Source organism: Pseudorasbora parva, chromosome 12 (genome assembly GCF_024679245.1).
Source record: "Pseudorasbora parva isolate DD20220531a chromosome 12, ASM2467924v1, whole genome shotgun sequence".
Classification (NCBI taxonomy): Eukaryota; Metazoa; Chordata; class Actinopteri; order Cypriniformes; family Gobionidae; genus Pseudorasbora; species Pseudorasbora parva.
The window spans coordinates 35,013,180-35,037,468 of NC_090183.1; the positions used below are offsets into that span (position 1 = coordinate 35,013,180).

Genomic DNA, 24,289 nt, shown 5'->3' on the forward strand with positions numbered 1-24,289 from the left:
TACAATAGATTATGTTTCTTACAAATTAATTTTGAGTGGCACACAGCTCGCCGATCTTATAGTAGACAACAAATTCATTATTCAAAGTCATCATTAACCACAACCACTAGGGCAGGAGAAATGAACCCTCTCCACACTCCCTCTTTTCAATGGCTCTGTCCCAATTCAAAGGCTGCATCCTTCGAAGGCCTTGGACTTCGGAGGACAGTGTAGCCTACGGAGGACTGTTCTTGTCGCCTTGCAAGCTGCCGTTGATAAGTGACGGTCATGTTTGTACTAGAATTTTTATATTAAACGGTCTGAAAACAAAAGAGGTTTACAAACTGTCTAAATATGTTCACCATGGGCAACATATGTATAAAATGAGTATAAACTATATATAATTGCATATTAGTATATGTCAACTTTTGAAACATGCATTTTAAATACTATTTCCACCAGATCTCCATAACTCTTTAATTCATTTTTACTTTTTTTTTTTTTTTTTTTTTTACATTTGTATCATTAGATATTTGAGTAAGTTGAAACTACTTCTGTTTAAAAGTGTAATTTGGCAATTTCTTTGAGCGATGAATTCTGCGGTAGGCTAGGCTGTGAAGGATCCATCCTTAATTTCACGGGAAACGAATAAGGCATTTAGAGGCAGCATTTGAAAGAGCCTTAGAAATGTACTTAGTAACCTTATATTGTTTTTTTGTGTCAAATTTATTGATCTATATTATTTTTATTAAGTCATATCTCTATATCTTATAATAATGGGCAGATAAGGCTTTGTTGTAAATCATTTAAAAAGTTTAAATGTATAATAAAGAATTAAAAAAGGAGCTTCCGAATTAAGTCTTCGTCACACAGTCGGCCTTCAAATGCACCCTTCAAAGAATGCAGCCTCTGAATTGGGATGACCACTTTCTTTCAGTCATCTGCCAATCACAAGCAGTAGGGAAACCAACAAGGTAATTGGGATCAGGTGGCTGTTGTTAATACCTGTTAGCTGAAAACATGTGCTGAATCTGAAATTGCCCCCTGTAACCTCAAACAGGACATTATTTGAAGGGACAACCACTTGTAGTGGTGTCCTAAACCATAGTGGACGTTATTGAGTGCACTCATTCAATCTCACGTTGCACCGCAATAACAAGTGTACTGATGTACACACAATTCACTCACTCTTTTCATTCCCTCCTTCAAGTGAACTGTATTAGTGGACTAGGGAATAGTGTTTAGGGGGGTGATGTCGGCTTGCAGCCATGGAGGAATAAGTGGGAAAAGGAGAAACAGCAATACACATAGCAATAACCTTTATCACATCCCAAAACATAATGCACAACAAAAAAACAATACGTCCATGGGACTTAACAAGTTACTAGTTATCATAGCTATCAAAATCCAATGTTCGGCATTTTGCGTATGTGAGTTTTTGTTGTAGATGTCTTAAAAAAAAAAAAAAAATTGTGTACTGTGCTAATTGAGATTTCTTACAGCTCTTACAGGTTGTTGGCCTTGTCTGTTTCGTTGCTTCTATTACTCTCCCCTTTTTTGTAAGTCGCTTTGGATAAAAGCGTCTGCTAAATGATTAAATGTAAATGTACTATCGTCTCTGGTGTCCTCACTCACAGTTAAGATGCCTACATGAATCCCACAAACAATTTCTTTCTCCTCTCATCATCAATTCCTTAAAAAAGCTTAAGCTTGGATGCGGATACAGGAATTTCCAGAATAATTGAATAACTCTACTTGGAAAGAATTAATAATTCTAGATAACATTAAAAGCTGAATTTCTCCGTTTTTAACCATTAAACCATCAAGCTCTTATTTTGTCAGAAAACTGCAGGGGGTCCTTAAAGCTTCTTTGTTGGCATTTACTGCTGAACACAAAGGATTCTGAGCGACTCGCATTTCTAATGCACAAAATGTTCTGACGGTTACAGTCATGTAACAGGTCATAACCTGAGACTACAACGATTACACTGGAATTTGTGAGGAACATAACGTTACTTAATTTTAGGCCAAATGTCAAGGACAGCCAGCCTATCGGGATTCTGCATGGAAATCAAATAATAACATACCTTAAAATATTTTTAAGCTAAACAATAAAAGAATATCAGCAATACACTTTGTAAACAGTAATAGTATTAATACAGTATGCCTTTTATATGCTCTATTGTTCTGCAAAAGAGTTGTTTGTCGGATTCACAGCTAGCATTTAGGTAACACTTTATTTTAGTGTCCTTGTTTTAATATATTACATGTACTTACTATAGTAATAACAGTAAATTATGAATAAATAAAGTAAAAAATAAAGTGTAACCTATATTCCTTGTTACTGTGTAATTACACAAATAAGTAATTTTAATGAATAACATGGTTAGTTATTTGTGTACTGTGATTGTGGCATAGCCTACTAAATGTTATTTGAACCTTAGTAGCCTAATGAATGTTAGCCAACAAGGGAAACGGAAAGAAAAAACACTCATCTTTATTGCTACATTGTTATCATAAATGGTGGAACGAGCGAAATAAATAATTTGATTTCCTGAAGATAAGTTGAGAAATACTGTTTTCAGCCTCAAATATGACTCATGCTAAAGCTTTAAAAGCCTGCTGGATATTGTCACAATTACATTATAAGTAAACACCATGAACTGTTCGTGTACGACAGTCATTTCTTGTTTTGTTTTGATGTGCATGGTATAAGTATAACTAAAACGCTTTTCTATGGGGGACTTGTGTGTGAGAGACTTGCCTTCAGTTCGCCCCAGATGACTCAACAATCAACGTTAAGTGCCTGCGCTTAAGCACAACACAATTCGACATAAGAAGACATATTATCAATACTATAAATAAAAGAAAGCAAAAAATAAGCTGATAAATAAAATATGAAATTTGTTATGGTTGTAACTTATACAGTCAACACAGTTATACAACGATTTAACAAGCTAAAAATACTGTTGTTTTGCGTGAGCCTGCAGCATTGGGGTCGTAGCGAAATAAGATAGCCAAGCATCATTATCTCCGAAAGGAAATTCACAATAAACACACATACATGAGCACAATTTAATACAATATTATTGTTAATAACATTCACTCATATCGACACATAAACATCTACAAGTCGCTCCTCGCGGCAGTGCGGTCCCATGGTGTAATGGTTAGCACTCTGGACTTTGAATCCAGCGATCCGAGTTCAAATCTCGGTGGGACCTCGTCCTTTTGAAAATGCACAAAAACATCCAGTAGTCGAAGACTGAAAACAAATGCGATGTCGTGTTGAATTAGAAAACCCAAAGCATCAGCGACGTGTCTCCATGGAATGATAATTCAACGTGTGCATGTTTACAAAACAAGCACTGACATTGTCTTCAAGAAGTGACTCGAGAGTACGCTCATATTTCATATATCGACGAGGATGGGCTGGTTTTGATATTTGAGAGCTTTGATATTTGATCAGAAACTGTAAAAGTAAAATACATTCACATGAGCACAATGTAAACAGCCTCAGCTGATGCATTATTGCGATGGCGATTCTTGTAAAGACGTTACAGTAAGAAAATGTTTAAATATGAAATAATTTCTGTTGCAAGTTATCTCTTTCAGTCTCTGATAATAAAAAAAAGCTAGTTTTTTTTTTTTTTTAGCTCTATTACCAGAATGAGGATGAAAAAACATGTCGCAAATGTCCAAACTTAATATTAATATATTGTTAATTTACACTTTGCAGAGCACACAATTCCTATTTGGATTACAGTCTGCTGGTTACTGGGAAATAAATTGCATTAAGGCTAATTAAATGGCTTTATCCATAAGATCACGTTTAGGATTGTATGCCACACCTAAGCAAACTATGCTTAACCAACAACAAGCAAAGACTAGCAGTGCTTGTCAGTGCTGAACATAAGAAAGTGAAGCACAACAACATGATTATCAAACTTAGAAGAACAGAAAAAAACACATGACTACCAACCTTTTTTAAAGAACTGAAAATCAGATACTTTATATAAAAAAGGAGAGTCTAGGCATATTCCTTTTTTAAAAATATTTTATTTAAATACCAAAAAGTATGAATTTAAAACTGCATCATTGCTAAAAAATATGATTGTCTTGTGTTTCGAATAGAAACCAACAACCAAAACATTCTGACCATTTAACTGAAAACAACAACCAAACATTCTGACCATTTAACTGAAAACAACAACCAAAACATTCTGACCATTTAACTGAAAACAACAACCAAAACATTCTGACCATTTAACTGAAACCATAAACACACAAGGACGTCAAATTAAAATCAGTGAAAATAAAAACAGAACACAGTCATACACTTTGGCATCCTGAGTGGTAGGATTAAAAAGGCCCATTTACTCAACCCAAAATAGGTTTGAGAGTTTAGAAACTTTCTCTGTCATTTATTTATCCATTAGATATACTTTACCAGGAAAATGTCCATTTTGTTGTTTTTCTCATATAATTTATTTTCATTTCATAAAAGGCATATAATTTAAAATCACTTCATAAAACACTCAATTTTAACCTGACCTCAGCGCACTGATACATACTAAATGTGAACGTGACAGAAAAAGTGGAAGCTTCTGAGTTGTCATGAAAGTTTGTTTGGTATCCTAATGACAAAAACTCCTGATTCTGTGCATAAATGTAACACTGACTTATATATCCACTGCACTACCCTCTTTTCCTGTTCTCTCCATTTTAGTTTTTCTCCATCTCTCTATACTGTTCATTTTCGCAGCTGTTGAGGTCCCAGCATGACTTTATTGATGAAGTTCACAATGGCTGTGGCTGGTTGCTCTGGGTCGAGCTCAGCAAACAGGTGACACACGTTTCCCAAACCACCACTGCGTCGTGCAACAAATCCAAACATCCTAGAAAACAAGCATGTATCAGACATTTGCCATTTTAAAGGTTCCTAATTTTGTTTTTAGAGGTCTTTACAATAGGTTTACATGCATCAAAGGTAAAAAAAACTCATAATATACATTGCAGGGTCGCCTCTTTTCTCACAGTGTCTGAAACGGTTCAATCAAGGATTCAGGGCCCTATCATACACCAGGTGTTTTTTGCTAGTTTCAGCCAAACACAATTATAATTTTCACATCCAGCACTACGCTATATAATATGCAAATGCTCTCACACCCATCTGGTCTGAAAATGAGGTAAGCTCAAGTGCATTGTTTACGCATTGCTATTTTAAGGCTACTGAAAACGACTTTGCCATTGACCAACAGTGTTTTTTGTGTTATTTAAATAGTGCGTTAGTAATGTGCTCCTATAGGCAGGTGCATAGCGCGCTCACACTCAGCTTATTACACACACAGGGACACGCAACAACACACAAACATGGCAAATATTAAAAATAAAAGGATTCCTCTCTGGAGAAGGGTTCGGTCTATCCGCTTGCAAATTCCACCATGTAAATAGCGAATCTGCCATGGTGCAAGCGCAGGGAATGGGAGATGAGACTCTGATTGGTTTATTGCACATTACGCCCAAACACACCTATGACTCATCAAAGGGTTAGTTCACCCAAAAATTAAAATTCTGTCATTAATTACTTACCCTTATGTCGTTCGACACCCGTAAGAACTCTGTTCATCTACGGAACACAAATGAAGATATTTTTGTTGAAATCCGATCGCTCAGAAAGGCCTTCATTCACACCAATGTCATTTCCTCTCTCAAGACCCATAAAAGGGTTTTTTGCGCACAAAAACTATTCTCGTCACTTCATAGAATCATTGTAGAGCCACTGTAGTGAGATGGACTTTGTAACGAAGTCTTTAGTGTCTTTTATGGGTCTTGAGAGAGGAAATGACATTGGTGTTAATGAAGGCCTTTCTGAGCAATCAGATTTCAACAAAAATATCTTAATTTGTGTTCTGAAGATGAACGGAGGTCTAACGGGTGTCGAACGACAATAGGGTAAGTAATTATTGAAAAAAAATTCATTTTTGGGTGAACTAACCCTTTAAAAGCCTATAAGTACAACTCTTTTGGACAGTTGAACGCGGGCCATTTTTTCAATGGTTAAACTAGCTAAAGTATATTCGGACAAATCTTTAGTGCACCTGCGCCATGTGCTTTAGACCATGTGCTCAGATTGTTCAAATAGGGTCTTCAGTCTTTCTAAATCCCTACTTTCCCTGCTCTGATTGGTCAGATGGCCCAGTCTGTTGTGATTGGTCTCCCTCTTACAGCATGTCAGAACTAACTAATCTGAATTTTAGCTATATATATATATATACAGTGTATAATATATAGCTTGTTTATTGGCAGTCAGTGAAAACCTTAGGCGGGCATTATGCAAATTTGTTACAAACCATAAGTAGGTACATGCGGGGAGTGTGACTCGTTTAATACTGTTCAGAATTAGTTCTTTCTTTTAGTCGATGAAATAACTCAAATTTGTTGTGCACTTTGATCTTTGAAACTTTGCAGATCGAAACATCTAGGCTATATAACACACTACATGAAAGGTTATATCCGAAAAAGCACAAAAGAAGCACTTGCTTATTCTAAGTGGCATAAAAACAGGTTGTCTCACTCCTAAATTAACATATTTGGAAATAAACTTCCAGTAAACATAAGAAATACTACGCCGAAAGAGAATATAGGAGTGTATAAGTAGAAGCACTTACTTGCAGGAAGTGTTATCAGCAGCAATCCACCTGGTGCGCACACACACAAACACACACACAGAGGCTAAGCAACATGTACAAGCAGAGCAAGTAAGAGAGATGCATAAAAGAGGGCAGGAGAGCCCTTGTGCAACTAAATAATGGCACATTGATAGCCTTAAATGAGCATGAGGCAAACCCTCTGCTCTAGACATGTTCACTAGACTACGTTCAAAGCGATACATGTTGGCTTGGCCATTGGCAGATTGTATGAACGAAGCTGTAATCTATGTTGTAGATTAAAGCTGTATTTTTCTAATGATTTCATCTCGAATTTTACCTTTGATCCAGCGGATCCACACTGCTGAAAGTCACACTATGAATCGGGTAGTGCCGCCTAAAAAAGAGTCTATATGAATAAAGAGAGAGGGAGAGAAAGAGACAAAGAATGAACGAGGATATGGATTAGATGCTTATCTGTGCCATGTGTCATTTTTGGACAGAATATGACTATGAAGACTGTTTTTACTTTTCAGTGTCTCTGATTAATGTTTTGGAAATGAGCCATAAAGGCCTGTAGTTTATTTGACTGTCTAAAATAAGTAACTTTAATCTCATATTTGAAGGATTGTGCTAAAAATATGCTTGGGGGGTGTTATTAATAAAGCCACGATGCAATGTAAATTGTTTTGTTTGGCGAAGCAAAACATTTGTGTTATTCAACATGTGTGTTTGTACCTGCGCTGATTATCAGTGAGGGTGATGCCCTGTGTGGACACTTTGAAGTGGACGACTGTTGGTGAAGGACGAGGCTCCTGGGTCAAAGTGCACTTGGTTGCCTTGGAGACGGCTTGCGGGCCGGTCAAAGATTCCGTTTCCACTGAATTTAGGTAGAGAACATTACATGCTGACAATGAGAGAGAGAGAGAGAGAGAGAGAGAGAGAGAGAGAGAGAGAGAGAGAGAGAGAGAGAGAGAGAGAGAGAGAATATTAGAGGGAGAAAAGGGACATTTCTGCCATACTCTCTGAGTGTTTGGCATGGTAATGGACATGACAATGTTGATATGTTGTTGCTGCTGCTGTTGATTATCGCTGCTGCTGTAGAGCAAGTACAGGATTTGCTACTGCCAATACATACATGACATTCTGCTATAAGCAAGTGAGACATGCTGCTGTACAAATTTGCATACATGAATTACCCGTAGCAGATCTATACAGGTGAAGCTGGGGAAGGTGAAGGGTGTCTGAAAGCGCACTACAACTGCTACAGCAAATGCTGACCAAATATTTGAAGGTTGTGCAGCGAGCTCATTGGCTACTGATACAGCAGTAACCAATCAGCTGTGCCCTAAAGAGAATGATGTGATTGCTAACAGATTGAGTTAAGGACCTATTAGCCTCTACAATCTAGTGTTTCATGACAGAGCTTTGTATTCATTTGTTGCATATTTTTATTTTCAATTAGGCAAGGCAAGTTTATTTGTATAGCACATTTATACATACTATATGATACATGTTTAGTCTTCATGCTCTGAATATGGTTTCACTAATAATAAACATACATTTGCATAAAGCATGCATATTTGTCCATACCCATGTTGATTAGAGTATTAAAAACATAATTTAAAGTACATTTAGAACTGATAAAAATGTTTGATTAAATTGCGATTAATCGCGGGTTCACTCATGCCAATATGTGATTAATCGGGATTAAATATTTTAATCGATTGGCAGCCCTTTATTATACACATTATACATCAGTATCTTGAGCACCATGATAGCATATTAGAATGATTTTTAAAATGTCATGTGACAAACTGTTATTTTAAAAACTGCATTTCATATTATGTTTTTACTGTATTTCTGATCAAATAAATAAAACCTTGGCGAACATAAGAAACTTTCAAAAACAACTTTTATATACAGCCACCCCCCCCCCCCCACCACCACCACCCCACCATCCACACACGCACAAAAAGTCTAATAAAAAATGTAACTCACCTGCCCCCTGTTTTAATAGGTCTGCAGCTGTGCTGGTATTTGTTCCACTGTGCAACTCCTGCAATTCACCAACAAGATCTGAAACACAATCAGACAGTTATTATACACCCACTAAAAATACAAATAAAATCAATTTCCAAAGGTTTACATGTTTGCATGACCTCTATCTGGGATTCGTAGTACACACGGAAGAGATACAGGAGTAATGGAGTGCTGATACACCAAAGCAGATAGGGAGCCTAGGAGGAAAGACAGAAGAATCGACACAAAATCAATAGGGGTCGCTGTTTTCAACACATATTAGAAAAACTTCCATAAACCAGGCATGATCTTCTTTGTCTCACCGAAATACGTTTCATTTTGACAGCCTTTGATCTTCACACCTTTAGCACCGCTCTCAATCAGAAAGTGCCTAACTAGCTGCTCCTGTGGGCTGCCCGTCTCACCATGGTTACTAGCGTGGGCTGGAGGTGTGGTGACTTTGAGGGCCAATCCATATGCGCCTTGAAATGAATTACTATCCCTAATGAGAAAGCAGCCAGGCTCCTTATCTTTTAATACTGCAATAGCTACATGGGGAAAGAGATATTTTGTACTTCTGTTAATAGAGTCACAGCAATATTTCTGTAATATACAGTACATCGGCTCCTAAAGAATGATCATTTAATAAAACAACATTTTTAAATGTTTTGATTCCTACATTTTATTTGCACACACAAATATGCAGTTGCTAGGGTGTTCCTTGGTAGTATCTAGTTTCTTCAGTGTAAGGGAACGGTCACAATGGTGGGATTCATCCACAAGACAAATCTCATTAGTTTAATGATTATTCCATTTTGTCTAAACACTTAAAAAAATGTAGAGATATATACTATAAATAGCAAATCTCAACTGCTGGATTATTAATCTTATTGCAAAATGAAAAAACTATACCATCACTCAGCCCTAATCTGCTAAATCCAGCATGAAGATATTAAGACATCACGATTTTTGTAAAGCTGCTTTGAATTAATGTGTATTGTAAAAAGCACATTCAAATAAAAGTGACTTGACATTAAACAGTGTTGCTAGATTTTTCGTTTTTTTTAAACAAAAAATTTAGGTGAGCATTAGATACCGGCAAGGTAACCTAAATGTAAAAACGAGAAATGAGCATTTGCCATTAAATATCTAATATCATCCAATACTGAAAAATCGAAGAAATTTCGAATGGTACCCATATATTGCACATCCCTATTAATATACTGTAGCACATAGGGCTAGCAATGGCATATGTTCGACTGCCAGAGAATAATATTGTACATAACATAATATACATAATATTGACGCAAGCACCATTAAATGTCAGATGTTCTCACCCTGGTCTCTGGAGATGCCAGGTTTGTACCAGTATTTGGAGCTGTCTTGAACAAACTTGGAGCTGAGGCGGTTCTCTAGATCCTCCACACCACTAGAGGGGGTTACTTTGCAACTAGATGTGGAAGGCAATTCACTGGTGGTGGAGGAGAAGGACACATGGAACTGGGCAGATAATATAGAAGGTTTTGTTGATTTTACTGAGGAAGTGGCAGTACTATTAGACGTGTTCTGAAAGGGAGGTGAACGTTGTTTTTCAGGAAGAGGAGGTTGGGGTAAGGAGGCTGGGATGGTAATTGCAGTGTAGCCTGTATATGGTACATGAGGCACTGTCAGAAGAGGGTAGCAGTGTGACGCTATAGGGAATGAGGGTGTGACGTAGCCATCGGGGTCAGTCGACGATGTTGTCAGGTCACTGTTGCTGCTTCCCTCATTGCAGTCAGACAAGGTTGTCAGGCTTTGCCTTTCAGCATTTATGTTAAATGAAGGAAATTCAGAAGTGGAATTTCTCTCTGATGGCTGAGGACTTGTTGAGTTTGAAGTTGAGGTGTAGCATGATCCGGGGTGCTCCCATTTATCCTGCACTGATTCTGGGACACTGCTGAGAGGTCTGGGGTTGTGCGTTTGTACCTGGACTGACTCCATACCCTTGGATAATGATAGGTTACTTATGACAGCAGTGTTAGATGTAGAATTTATCATCTGCGTTTTCTTTGTCGTTTCCTCTGCTCCACTGACAGTGGAGACAACTGTGATCAGAGACCCAGCAAAAGTTTCATCCTCTTGGGTTTTGCTTTTTATTGGTTCTCTTGCCTCCAATGGTCCACTGTTAGAACACACAGATAGATTTAGGTTGATAGTAGGCCTATATTAAATCAAAATAAACATGGTTGACATGAGATTAATGTACATGAAGAAACATAATTACCTGTCGAGAGTAGGATGAGAAAAGGCCTCAATGTGACTTTTATCAGCAGCTAAGATCTTAATGCTCCTATCTACAAAACAACATAGAAAGAAAATTACAAAAGTTTAGAAATTAAAAGAAAGTTAAAGGGAAAGTTCACACATAAAATGAAAATGTTTTTACTATGCAACTTTTATGTCACTTTCATATGGAATTTTTACTGTCACTTTTATGTTCAGAGCCAGACAGTATCAACCACCAACAAATTTGATGTTTAGAAAAGAACACTGTGTCCATTGTACAAAATATCTGGTTAAAAAAAAATACTAGTTTGGATGACTTGAGAGTAATTTTGTTGTTGTTGAACTATCCCTTTAAAAATATACACTACCATTCAAAAGTTTGGTTTTGGAAAAGGTATGCTGACCATGGCTGCATTCATTTATAAAAAAAAAAAAAAAATCATAACACAAAAACTGATATTTTGAAATATTATTGCAATTTTAAAAAATAACTTTTCTATTTTAATGTGATAGCAATCTGATTTTTTTTTTTTGTAGAAATGACTCCTGGTCTTCAGTCTCATGGTCCTTTAGAAATCATTCTAATATGCTGATTCGCTCAAAAAACATTTCTTATTACTATCAATGTTGAAAACAGTTCTGCTTAATATTTTTGTAGAAAGTCTTTTTTGAGGAAGTTATGTTGAAAAGAACATTCAAAAGAACAGCGTTTATTTGAAATATAAATCCTAAACATTATAAATGTATTTACTGACACTTTTGTTTAATTTAATGCGTCCTTGATGAATTTCTTGAAATAACTCTTAATGACCCCAAACCTTTGAACGGTAGTGTACAGTCTGACACCTCATTTGCATTATAATAATTATAATTAATAATAATACAAAAATTGAATTTATTTTTTTAGGAACTCAGGATATTTTGGCATAATTTAATGACTACAAACTGTGCCAATGTGATTACCATTAAGGCCATGCTGACTCTCTTCAGCTGAGGCACTGTTGTGATTGGCTCGTTTTGGAGATGGCGTGACAGCAATGGGGGAAGAGTTTGGGGAATGACTGATGGAGGCGTAACCAGGACTCTCTCTCAGAGTTTGTGGAGAGCAGGGACACGGTGGATGCGGACTGTGGTAGCCACTGCTTTGAGGGCTGGGATATGGACTGAGTGGGGTAATATGTTCGGTTTGGGCGTCTGTTAAATATACCGCTTGATCTTGTTTTGGGATAGCGCGGCAATGTGCATATGATAATGTTATTGGTGACATCGCTATTTTTCGCCTCCAGTATTCGGCCTCTTGAACTCCCTCCCAACGAGACTCCACCCTTCCATCCCTCCAGTGCATAGGCACATCTGTCCTAATCCCAAACTCTGCCTGTCTAGACCAAGGTAGGGCCTCTAATTCTCTTCCACGTAAAGAGTGGAGGGCCACGTCCTCTCGTAAGCGAGAACAATCCCTGCAGGTGCATGATGTTGGAGGTGTTGTGCTGTAACGCAACTCTCTGTACGGACTGGAGAGCTGTGACTGATTAGGGGACAGAGAAGGAGGGATGTGGGCCTGGCCCTGAGGGACGGCGGAGTAATGGAACAGAGGACAAGCCTCCCCAGTGAAGAATGCACGTGCCTGTGGAGGAAGTGAGTGGGAATGGGAGGACTGCGAGTGGGAAAGTGGCGAATGAGGGTGGGCTTCTTGAGGAGGAAATGAGTACAGGTGTCTGATGGTTTCAGGGCAGGGATGGTGCAGACAGTGCCCTCTCTCCCATAAAAGATCCGGCTGAGATACACACAGGTCTCGGACTGGCAGTGGATTGGTGCGACTGCAGGGAAGTGTGTGGTGTTTAGGGTGGAGCGTTTGTGTAAGTGCATTCGGGCTGGTCAGGTCTGGGCCACAGAATGAGTGAGTGTGGGAATATGGACGACCATAACAAGACTGAACGGGCCGATCTGGTCTCAGGGGAGAGCAGTCGCCATCGTCAAGAATTGCGGTTTCTCTGTGTGTTTCCCTGTCTTCGTCCTTCTCTCTTTTTTCTCTTGGAAGTGGGGAGAGCGATTCGGGCGGTGCAGATGAGCGACTTGCATCTTTGCTGAGTGAGAGAGGCTGGATGGAGAGATGAATGGGAGGAGTAACTGGGGAGGAATGACTGGGTAAGTGTGTGGAGGTTTTCATGGAGGTCGGGCATCCGCTGGGACTGGATTCTTGTCCTCGGCGCTTCTTGACTTGAGCATACAGACTACCGTCCAAAGGCCCACGTGTGTGACTGATATCTACAGATCACAGGAAAATACATAGACAAAACCATATTATTTACAGTCACATGAATTTGGAGTATATCAAAAATGTCTTTTTGTACCAGAAAGTGATTTCTACCAGTTGGAAACCCCTCATGAAAACGATTCTCTTATTGTGATTAAAAAAATAAAGCTACACTATGTAACTTTTCCGTCTGCTAGATGGCACCTATTCAAAACAAAGGCATAGTTTGATGACGCCGCGTTTGAGGGAATCTTAGGACATGTGGGTTTCACCTCACAGCCGGTGGAAAAGAAATAGGACTCGGGCAGAAATCATGTTCATGGATGCGGTTATTAACGTTGATAGTAGTATGAAGTAGAGCAGGACTGAGTGATGAGGGAGCTGAGCAAGGCTGCTGGAGTGATTGTTACGCAAACACACGCCTCGCGAGCAACGGGACTTTTATTATGACAGGACACAGTCGTCGGCTCATGAGTATGAGGTAACGATGCTCTGTTTATCATATCAGATACATTTAAGTGTGTTTAAAATTAAGTTATGACGTTACTCTGTGCGTTCGCTCAGCAGCTGCTGTGACACTTGAGAGTAAAGCGCTTCTGCCAAACAAAACCGAGGGTAACGCAGATATGACGCAATTGACAGGCGACTCCCTTAGATGTTGCGGCTCCTTGGTTAAAATTGCAACTTTCTCACAATTTACAAATAGTTGGAAACATTTGGGATATTGTAATGAGGGATACAAAATAGGGATACAAGGGATACAAAATAACACTGGCCTGGTGGTTTTTGGATATTTTACTGCAAAACTACTACATAGTGGACCTTTAATTGATTATTTTAATCCTCTTTGATATTTTTGTTTGTGTGTTTTATTTTAACACAGCATTCTAAAATAAAAACTATCCTCGTCCATACTAGCATTTCCACTGCATTTCAGAAAAGATCTGCATCCTACACGACCAAAGAAAACACATCGCATGACCATTCATGCACAGGCATGCCGACTGTTAATAGCTTTCCACTTGTGTATGTAGGCAGCTGCAGTATTATAAAATGCAGAGTTTAACTGCACAATGGCTGCTAAAAAGGACAAAAAAGTAAACGAAGCTTGCAGTTCCGTCTGCACGTTGTTGTTTACACAGTCGTCGAGGCTGGTCTGTAACTGTCATCTTCCAGTAGAGTAACAGTAATATGATAGGTGCTTGACTAATAGGCAAGGATAGGCAATGATCCAGAAGACCCAATCAGGGAGCGTATGAGGGCAGCCACGACTTCGTTTTCAAAAGTCTCCGTTTTGATCCTTCTACACTGAAACGCAACCATGGAGTCTGCAGCGCTTCCAAAAGTCTGTTTTCAGGGTTAAACAATATGGAGTAGTATAGAAGGCACACGGAACCGTAGCAAAAGTTAAGCGTTTTAAAACGATTGTAGTTTAAGTACTTTTAAATTCTAAGTAGCTTGGCAAGCTACAGTTTTTTTGCTAGACTGAGTGGGTGCACATACCCTCAACACTATCCTCATGGTGAAGATTAAAGTTCTCATACGAGTCCCAGCGCACAACAGGATCGGTGGTGCCATAATCCACAGATACTCCTGGCACATTTCCCTGCACCTCTCCACCTGAAAACACACAAACACACATATACAGCATCATGACAGAACTAATACATGGAGGAATGGTGGAAGAGTTCAGTTGATAGATGTGTACCTCTCCTTTGCTGGCCAGAAGAAAACAGCAACTCCACTGTGGTGTCTGCAGGGAAACGATCATCTACAAGGAAACACAAATCAGAATAATAAAACAGAAAACATGTTATTTATCTGCTTTTGAGCAGCTGAGGCACTGAAGTGGGCGGTTAAACAAACAGTGGCAGTATTTACCTGTGCAAGCATGGTCAAGTTCCCCTTTGCCAAAAGCAAGCCGAGATCCATGAACACTACAGGTGTGAAACTGGACTCTAAACACACATTCTCTCTTACACACATCTGAGATATGGTGATAACACTTCACCTAAAGAAAGACAGGAAAAAGAACATTGTTACTAAAGGAAATGTGTTGCTTTTCTGCACAAAACTGTTTAACGCTTTGTTGCCAGGGTGTTGCTACGTGGTTAAGGTGTTCTGATTGGTTATAAAAGTGTTGCTATGCGGATGAAAGGGTGTTCTGATTGGTTGCTTGGTGGTTAATGGTCCACGAAGTGTATGATTGTTATCCAGATGGGTTTTCATCTTTTTTTCATCTTTAAAAGGGATAATTCACCCAAAAATGAAAAATTCAATTAACTCACCCTCATGTCTTTTCAATCAATAAGAACTCCTCAATAAGAACGTTCATCTTCGAAACACAAATTTAGATATTTTCATGAAACCTGAGCCTAAATTAAATCTGTTCATCATATAAAGTGATCATATCTCTTCACAAAACTATTAATCCATTAAATTTATATGGATTTTTTTTTTCCCAACTCCTTTATGACCTTTTTGAATTTTCTATGTTTTGGTTAGCTGGACTTTCCATGGAGAGACAGGAACCGCTCAGGTTTCATTAAAATTATCTTAAAAGTCTTATTGGTTTGAAATTACACGAGGGCAAGTAAATTATCACAGAAATAACATTTATGGGTGAACTGTCCCTTTAAAGGGTTAGTTCGCCCAAAAATTTAAATCAGTAATGTCTGTTGTAAATTATGTTTTTTTTTTTTTTGCACAAACAAAGCACTTGCGTCACTTCATAAAATTGAGGTTAAAACACTGTAGTCACATAAATTACTTTTATAATGCCTTTACTACCTTTCTGGGGCTTGAAAGTGGCAGTTGCGTAGCTGTCAATTGGGGCTCTCACATTTCATCAAAAAGATTTTAGTGTTTCAAAGATGCAAAAGTCTTGCTGGTAAGTAATGACATTAGGACAACTGAAGTTTAACACCTAGCGTTTGAAGCTTGATCAATTCTAACCCTAGTTTTCATTTAATAATGGGACGCTGTTTTTAAATATGTAATTTAAAAAATGTTCTTCCTTCAATGCAATGGCTAGTGAGCAGGTTTTAGGAGCATCTAATATAACAAGCATGTATTCATGTGAAATGTTTGAGTGTCCTCACCAGAATGTCTCCCTTGAGCAGTAGAGCTGGTTTAATATTCACACACAGCATCTTACTGTTAGGACTCTGAATATCACTGTAACACAAGCAACAAGAAGTCAGCAAAGTATGATATCTGATTTGTTTTCATAAGTCAGTCAAGAGAGGACATGGCATGAGAAGAAGAGAGGGGAAATGGGATTTGGACACACTATGAGGCGGGTCTTTTGGGGTGGTTTTAGAATGGTTTTGGGCTCTTTTCAGCTGGAAGAACAGCGTGTTGACCAGCATAATACCAGCTTGGCACGAATGAGAGACCAGCAACATCAGTTTGGCCAGAGTGAGATCAAAGATCAACTTAAAACGGCTAAGACCAGCTTAGAGCAGATAAAACCAGCAGGATGGTGATTATTAAAATGGTTATTTTTTGAAGGGTATTGTGCCACAGGTCAGTATATCAGACCGCAGTGACCACCATGCTACAGCTCTGAAAAACATGTCAAACTTAATGAGACTGGTAAAATAGACCCACTTACTATTTGCCTGAAGAATAGACCAGCTGCAATGACTGATAGATCTTCAGAAAGGGAGAGTAACCTTCAAAATGCAATGGAAAATATGAAGAAATACAATGATGCTACATGTTGTGGTCTTTTACTCACTCTAATGTCATTCCAATCCTGTATGACTTGCTTTCTTATGTAGAATATACAAGAAAATATTTTGAAAAAGGTGTCTGTGTTTTTATTTTTTTATATAATATAAGTCAGTGGGGACCAATGCTGTTTTGGACCCCAATAACATTCACTGCATAGGCACAATCATTTGAAACATTCTTCAAAATATCTTAATTTTGTTCAGGTTTGGAATGACATGAGCGTGGGTAAAGTATGCTTTCATTTTTGAAAGAATTTCTTAGTTTTCCCCTCCCCAATCTCAGTACAGACAATAGAAAATTGGGTTTGATTGAACAGGCGTGGTGTGTACCTCCTCCAGACTGGTAGTTATGCAAAGTTGGAATATGAATCTGATGCAGGAACAGTGGTGAGCTGTTCATCTTTATTGCACCTGAGAGAAGACCGGCAAAATAATAAATATACCTGCAATGATAGAGAGAACACCATGACCAAACTAGAACAAGTTATTCCGGAACAAACAGAAATAATCATTGGTCATACCTGTTCTGAGATGGCTGGAAAGAGGAAGAGATTTTATCCTCGCAAAATTTCCTCATGGAAACTGTCGAGAGAGCTTGATCTGCCCTGCACACATAGTGTCAATATAGAATCAAGTCATTTGAATACCAATTATGAAATAAAATAAAATGCTTGCAAAAGGCACAGAATAAGATATTGTTTTTGATTTGATTTTTAAAATGTTTTCGAAAGAAGTTTCTTATGCTCACCAAGGCTGCATTTATTTGATCAAAAATACAGTAAAAATATTATTGCTGTGAAACAGAATTACAATTTTAAATAACAGTTTTCTGTTTAATATATTTAAAAATGTAATATGTTTCTGTGATGGCAAAGCTTAAAATAACCACATTTGTTTGAAATACCAATCTTATAAAACATCATATGTATTTACATTCACTTTTTATCAATTTATTGAGTCTGCTGAATACAAGTAAAAATATCATGTCTCCAAAAAGACATTAATACCAGACATTCTTTTAAACCCAATTAGGAAAATAGCTTATAATTCATACTAAATGTTTTAATGAAAATTTAAAGTTTTTTTGTGTGAGGTTTGTGTTTAGGGGGATAGAATGTACATTTTGGATAGTAAAAATAAAGAAATGGAGTCCCCATAAAACATGGAAACAAAACATGTTTGTTTGTGAGTGTATGTGTGCGCGCACTGGTTTGACCCACATTATGAGGACGCAAAGACCTTATATCTTATTCAGGTTTCAGGCCACACACCCTACATTAGGAGGACATGCCAATGCCCTACTAATTCAGAACGTAAAACAAACATACAAAATAAACATAAAAAATGCAGAATGTTTGTGTGATATGTAGGTTTAGGGGTATAAGAAATTAAGAGTTTTTACAAATTTAATAAAAACTATAAGACCTATGGAACGTCTCCGTAAACCAACTATACCAACGTAAGCAACGTGTGTGTGTGTGTGCGTGCGTGTGTGCGTGCGTGCGTGCGTGCGTGCGTGCGTGTGTGTGTGTGTAAGTACCCAGCTGATATTTTGCTATAGTGCATGTAAGCTGCCACAATCACCCCTGTTTTTCCTTTGTTTCCCTAGTAACAGGTAGAGAGAAAGGAAGACAGACAGAGAAGAAAAAATATATACAACAACTAATAATAATTTGGGGTTATGATTTCTTTGACATGAATATTTGATAACATTTAAATTCTGTCATCATTTATTCAAGTATTTATGTGGGATCAGACTTATCCGGTTATTAAGTTCAACTCGCTGACTCTGAACGTTTATTACCCCACAAGAGGGAAAGATTATCTTAGGAATTATCCTGTGTTAGGAATTATCCCAACAGTTGTACGGACTACTTTATGGTACTTTTATAGTAGTTTTCTGTCACTTCAGCCCAAATTTATTGCAAATGTATGGAAAAGAGAGTACATTAGTCTAAACTTTTCCATTAGGAAGACTTTGGAGTAAGTAAGTGATGACAGAATCTGATGATCTATTCTTTTAATAAGACTGTGATGACATTTAGACACTTTTAGCTCTTATATTAAATATTAAATAACTTCTGATCTCAACCTTGCAGTGAAGTACAACCACGTTTTGGGGGTCAGAGTTAAGCCAGTTCTCCATGGTCTTGCACACAGCGCATATTTTATCGAGAGGTGGGGCATGCAGATCAGGCCACCCAAACTCCTCAACCTGAGGAAGGGGAAGGGGTCATCCCAAAAATACAGAAACAGAGCCATACATCAAAACAAGCAAGCTATAGTGACTTTTAAATGTGGTTTACCTTGGGATACCATAAATACCTTTGGATTTAGCCTGCAGATGTCATTGCGTTTCTCTGACAGATTTATAAGCTGAGAAGTAGTAAAAGAGACATAAGAGTGCTAATTCATATGGAATTAAAACTCAACAGTGATTTTAGACAGCAATACAACTGACCAAGAACTTGTCTTGATGTTTAGATTTCAACATGGCCGCCACTTCCTTAAGGTTAGCACTGTAATGCTGTTCTTCCAGGTCAGACAGGTAGAGGACAGAAATGATACGCTCTGTGATGTAGGTCAGATCGAAATCATAATTACTGCCCATCAACTTCTCCATAACACTCTCCATGCCGTCTCTACTGCGAAAGACACACACAAAAAAGATACACTCGTAAACAAACACACGCAAACTTAAAGGAACGGTACGCCTGACAGTAAGAAATTTGCATGTTTCATCACCCACATGTCATAAGGTCAGTAAGTGATGACAGATTAAACTATTCCTCTCATTCATTCCAATGTTGCTCTTTTTACTGTCATTCAGAGTTAGCTTTATAAAATTTGCTCTTACCTGTGAGGGATGTTCAACTGGTTTTGAAATGGAGGCTAGGAGAGGTCAGAGTTAATATGAGTAAAAGGCAGGCAGACATGGTACAGACATTGCTTTTAAATTGCAGTTCATCAAACACACTTACACCTGGTTTCACAGAACAGACCAGGTTTAAGCCTAAAGAAAGAAAATTCATGTTTGAACTGTTTGAAATAAAAGCAACATGCAATCTTAAAATATATCAGTGCCTTTTTTGTCATAAGATTCACACTAGTAAAAGCTACTTAAATGACCTAATTGAACTAAGGCCTAATCCTGGCTTAATCTAAGACCTGTCTATGACTTTCAAGATTGTTTTCATTACACTGTAAAAAATATTGTTGGTTTAACTTAAAAAAGTAAGTAACCTGGTTGCCTTAAAAGTTTATTGAAATTAAACTATTTAGTTGATATAATGTAAAATGGTTTCATAAAACTCAAAATGTTATTGTATCTGACCCACATTAAAAAATGTGATAAATCATGAAAATAGCACAATTTTGAATGTTGCACTACATCTTTACAAATAAAACACACACACTTACCCAATATACTTACAAAATCTTTAAATAATATTTGAATAAAGGTTGTCGATCCTCAAAAATGGTCATTGCATTAACTCAAAAATGTAAGGCAACCAGGTAACTTATTTTTTTAAATATATTTTTTACAGTGTACCTCTAATATAACAAAAACTTTATTTTAAATTATTGAAGCTTTAACCCCTGTTGTATTGTAAACCAGGCATGTATTTTTCACTATATTACACAATATAATTGCATATTTTCTGCCTGGGGTCTATTCAACCCCAGCAAAAACTCACTATAGAAAATACAAGAACATAAATCATAGTATGAGTGGACTACAGTGTGTATAATAAATAAGAAAATCATGTGAAAATGCATTGCATTTATTCATGTTTTTGAAAGGTTGGATCCTGAACTGTACTACAGCTTCAATATACTGTATACATCCAAATTAAATCAATAATCAAAGCCTTAATATTTATCTTCCTTTATTATGATGATGATTTTTAATTATTATTTCCTCTTAAGATTTTGCTTAAGAGAACCACTGATTGTTTCTTGTTTTCTAAAGTGTGTATTTGGTCTCTGAGGAGTGACTGAGGGTCTGGCCTAGAGATGTGTAATGTGCCGCTAAACACTTGATAGCAACAAGCTGTCATGTGTTTGGATTTTGGAGGTATCATCACACACCCCTAACATGCCAGGAGTGCAGAAACAGCATTTGCTCACTTAGTCCGGCTTCCAGAAATGAAATATGGATTAGTCTTTCATTTAATTTATTATATTTGATTCATTTTATATTTCCTTTTACTGAAACGCAAAAGAGTCAAAATGAATTTTGCCTGTACTCTCACTGAGAGCAAGCACGTTATCATTATGTTTTGAGGAACAATCTAGTCAGAACTGGAGCTTAATCAGCTCCAACCTTGGAGAAACTGCGTATTTGTTTATGTGGGCAATATTCTGTGTTACAGATCAGTGTACAATTGATATCCTAAGAGATGTGTGGACTTGTTGTTTTGGGCAAGTTGGCGCCTGCTCCAGACCTGGAAGGTCACTACAGGCCTAATTCCAGAGTGAAAGCTTCAACATATTATGGACATGTGCATATGATTAACTGACAATGTGTGGAAATTTGCCAAGACTGTTCATTTTCTCTGAGCCAATCAGAATCATCCACCTTGCAGTAATGACGTGGATAGACCTTGAAAACAGTATAACTGTTGCCTTGTATGTACGGTACGACGAGACAGGTAGAGAGGGAGCATGGCCTACAAACTCCTTGTGAGACTTGAAGCTGACTTCTGGCGCTGTAACTGTAAACTATTCTTCAGTAAAAAAAATGTCTTTAATTAATGCACTCCTGACTCTTGGTCTTCATTTTTCACTACTGGCCATAATACACTATAACCCTAACAGTTTATAGCTGGCGTCTTTGAGACCCCAAACATAGGACTTTAACTCCAACCAAACATAAGATAAACAACTTCCATTTTCCAGACAAACTCTATTTTAAAGGTTGATTAAACTTCTGAATGTATACAAAGTTGACATTACATAAAAATTGTATTAAAACTTCCCATAAGTTAAGCAAAAAAAGTCCTGAAGCTGGTTGCTTCAAGTTTTATCTTCAAATTCTGATTTTTACAGTGCACTGACTCGTCTAGGTGAGATTTTGTTTGTAATCATTTCATCCTTAGTCATAAGATATTATGGAAGTAAATATCTATAAATTAGCAATACTCACTGGATCTGAGATAACTTCACAGGGGACAGTGACCTGAAAGAAATAGAGACAGAGAAAGGTGTGTATTATGGAAACCAGATACACAGAATAAAACATCCTTGACACATGATATGGAGGGTTTAGACACCAGAGACCATTACAGAGACACTTACCAGTCTTTTAAACATACACATACACTTCTAACATACTTTGGGGCCTCTGAGTGACTCTCCATTTAAAGACATCCTCTCTGTCCTCATTAGGTTACTATCACACCAGGGGACATCTGGTACTGTTTAACACCGTGTGTGAGTGTATGCGCGCACATATTTGTACAAGTTTACTCTGTTTCCTTTCCAGTAATTAGTTAGACATAAACATTTTAACTTATAGACACTAACACATGACTTTGCATGACTTTACTTTAATATGTTTTTGTTAGTATATGCAATGAAGTGAACGTCCAAGGATGTAACCATAATCAAAAGTAAAAGTTTGAGAATCTGTCACTGAAACCCTTACTTGACCACCATTCTGGATATTGGAAGGTGAAAGTGTGATGTGGGATATTCTGTTAGACTGACAGATAAGGAGGCTGATGTGGACAGAGGGTGGAGACATGTATATAAAGAGAAACAAAAGCAGCTGATCTCTCCATCCAGGACGGATGAAATGCCTGCTGGCTTTGTGAACTATTTCCACTACTCTATTTCAGATGATCAGCTGGCCTGTGCCTCCTCCTAATCATAAGTCTTTTTCTAGGAGTATTTTTTTCCACCATGTAAGTCACGAATTGCTGCATTGCTGCCTAACACTGAAGAAAAGTCATTTTATTAATTATTTGAGCTCTATAGTTTGACTTTGTATTGCCCTGCATGACAATTAACATGTTGAAACTAACATGTTGCTACTTTTAAAAATAAGGATTCCAAAAAGAGAGTTTTCACATCAATGCCATATTTTTGGTTCCCCAAAAAACCTAGTTCTAAAGAACAGTTCTTAAAATAACCATTTGTTTCTTAGTGTGAAGAAAAATAACCTTTTTCAAGCAATGGAAAGGCTCTGTAGATGTTAAAGGTTCTTTGTGGAACCATCAATGCTAATAAAGAACATTTGTTTTTAAGAGTGTAATGGTAAAATATTACAGTGCAGACCAAACAAATCCTTTATGTGGGATAGGGGCACACATAGGGGTTCATTAACTACATCCTGTGTTTTTGCAGGTAGCAACTAATTGCTAGACACAGACACAATCACACACTCACACAATCTCAATCACGAAACAAACAAAGATACATGTTCATCTATAATCCTTAATAACCATCTGATTGTGTCTCTCGTGTCAGTGTGTCTTACACTCTTGTCTCCACTTTCATCAAATGGTGATTCTGTATTTTCCACAGTATTTATTTTTGCTAAAAAAATAAATAAAAAAAGAATCCAAAATGAAAAGTACACTAAAAGCATACTCAACTCTTGCAAAAAGCAATATTAAATCCCTTCGATTAAAAAGTGAAAGTGTCTGTACCTTTCTCAGATGAGTCCAGTTTTCTAGAGTTTCTAGCACACACACACACGAGTGCTCTCCTCTCCCCTCTCTCTCTCTATCTGATCTTCTCACTCTCGTTCCCACCCAACTCTCTCTCTCTCTCTCTCTCTCTCTCTCTAGAAGGCATGCACTGTAAAGTTTTCTATGATTGAGTAAACGATGCTTTAAAATGTTCAAAAGATTTACTTGATTATTGTAGTTTTTCACTGTTAGCTAATGATCCCTGCATTAATTGAACCGTTAAAACTTAATAAGGTCCCATGAATTAATGCATTGATATAATGCATCACCTAAGCAATACATTTGTTATAATATTTATTCATATTTGTTATACTACGGAGATGTTATTTCAAAGGTCCTTACAGCTTACAACAGCAAAACCCATGACACTGACCAAGAAAATAAAAACAGTAAACAATAGGATAAAAATGACAAACTATATGGTTTTGCCACAAAATTATGTTTTATAATGTATGGAAAGCAAATATCCTCTCTCACACTCTCTTTTCCACTCAAACACACTGACACAGAGCTGCTCTGACGATTTTATCAGTAAAATAGTTTAATTACATAAAAGCTACATGACATTTCTCACTAGTGAGGTAGCAACAGTGCTGTTCTTGAAGCTGATAAACTTACAGTTGTTTTGCTATAAGTAGAGATGCTGCTGCCAAATACAGTTGAGAGATGACTCAGGTAATTTAC

General features: G+C 37.4%; 1 protein-coding gene and 1 non-coding gene across 8 annotated transcripts in view; one reads left to right on the forward strand and one right to left on the reverse strand.

The window, feature by feature from the left end:
* Positions 1-3,131: 3,131 nt before the first annotated feature.
* Positions 3,132-3,203, forward strand: trnaq-uug (transfer RNA glutamine (anticodon UUG)). Its single transcript has one exon. It is a non-coding gene; the product is annotated as a tRNA-Gln (tRNA).
* An 815-nt stretch (positions 3,204-4,018) lies between these two features.
* Positions 4,019-24,289, reverse strand: part of tns2b (tensin 2b) — a 28,189-nt gene continuing 7,918 nt past the window's right edge. For 2 of the 7 annotated variants that reach the window (XM_067459986.1, XM_067459983.1), the window contains 23 exons: positions 22,057-22,089; positions 19,765-19,799; positions 19,369-19,549; positions 19,233-19,283; positions 19,000-19,122; positions 18,448-18,512; positions 17,429-17,512; positions 17,238-17,350; positions 16,787-16,847; positions 16,272-16,347; positions 15,052-15,181; positions 14,879-14,941; positions 14,674-14,790; positions 11,880-13,181; positions 10,915-10,984; positions 9,989-10,812; positions 8,975-9,199; positions 8,792-8,869; positions 8,631-8,708; positions 7,368-7,536; positions 6,970-7,038; positions 6,651-6,680; positions 4,019-4,877 (listed from right to left, as the gene is read on the reverse strand). In XM_067459986.1, coding sequence (XP_067316087.1) covers positions 4,733-4,877; positions 6,651-6,680; positions 6,970-7,038; positions 7,368-7,536; positions 8,631-8,708; positions 8,792-8,869; positions 8,975-9,199; positions 9,989-10,812; positions 10,915-10,984; positions 11,880-13,181; positions 14,674-14,790; positions 14,879-14,941; positions 15,052-15,181; positions 16,272-16,347; positions 16,787-16,847; positions 17,238-17,350; positions 17,429-17,512; positions 18,448-18,512; positions 19,000-19,122; positions 19,233-19,283; positions 19,369-19,549; positions 19,765-19,799; positions 22,057-22,089 — 4,122 coding nt within the window. In that variant the 3' untranslated portion in view covers positions 4,019-4,732. Of the gene's footprint in view, positions 4,878-6,650; positions 6,681-6,969; positions 7,039-7,367; positions 7,537-8,630; positions 8,709-8,791; positions 8,870-8,974; positions 9,200-9,988; positions 10,813-10,914; positions 10,985-11,879; positions 13,182-14,673; positions 14,791-14,878; positions 14,942-15,051; positions 15,182-16,271; positions 16,348-16,786; positions 16,848-17,237; positions 17,351-17,428; positions 17,645-18,447; positions 18,513-18,999; positions 19,123-19,213; positions 19,284-19,368; positions 19,553-19,764; positions 19,800-22,056; positions 22,090-24,289 lie in introns of those variants that run through there. The other 5 variants (XM_067459985.1, XM_067459982.1, XM_067459984.1 and 2 more) reach the window with 4 other exon arrangements.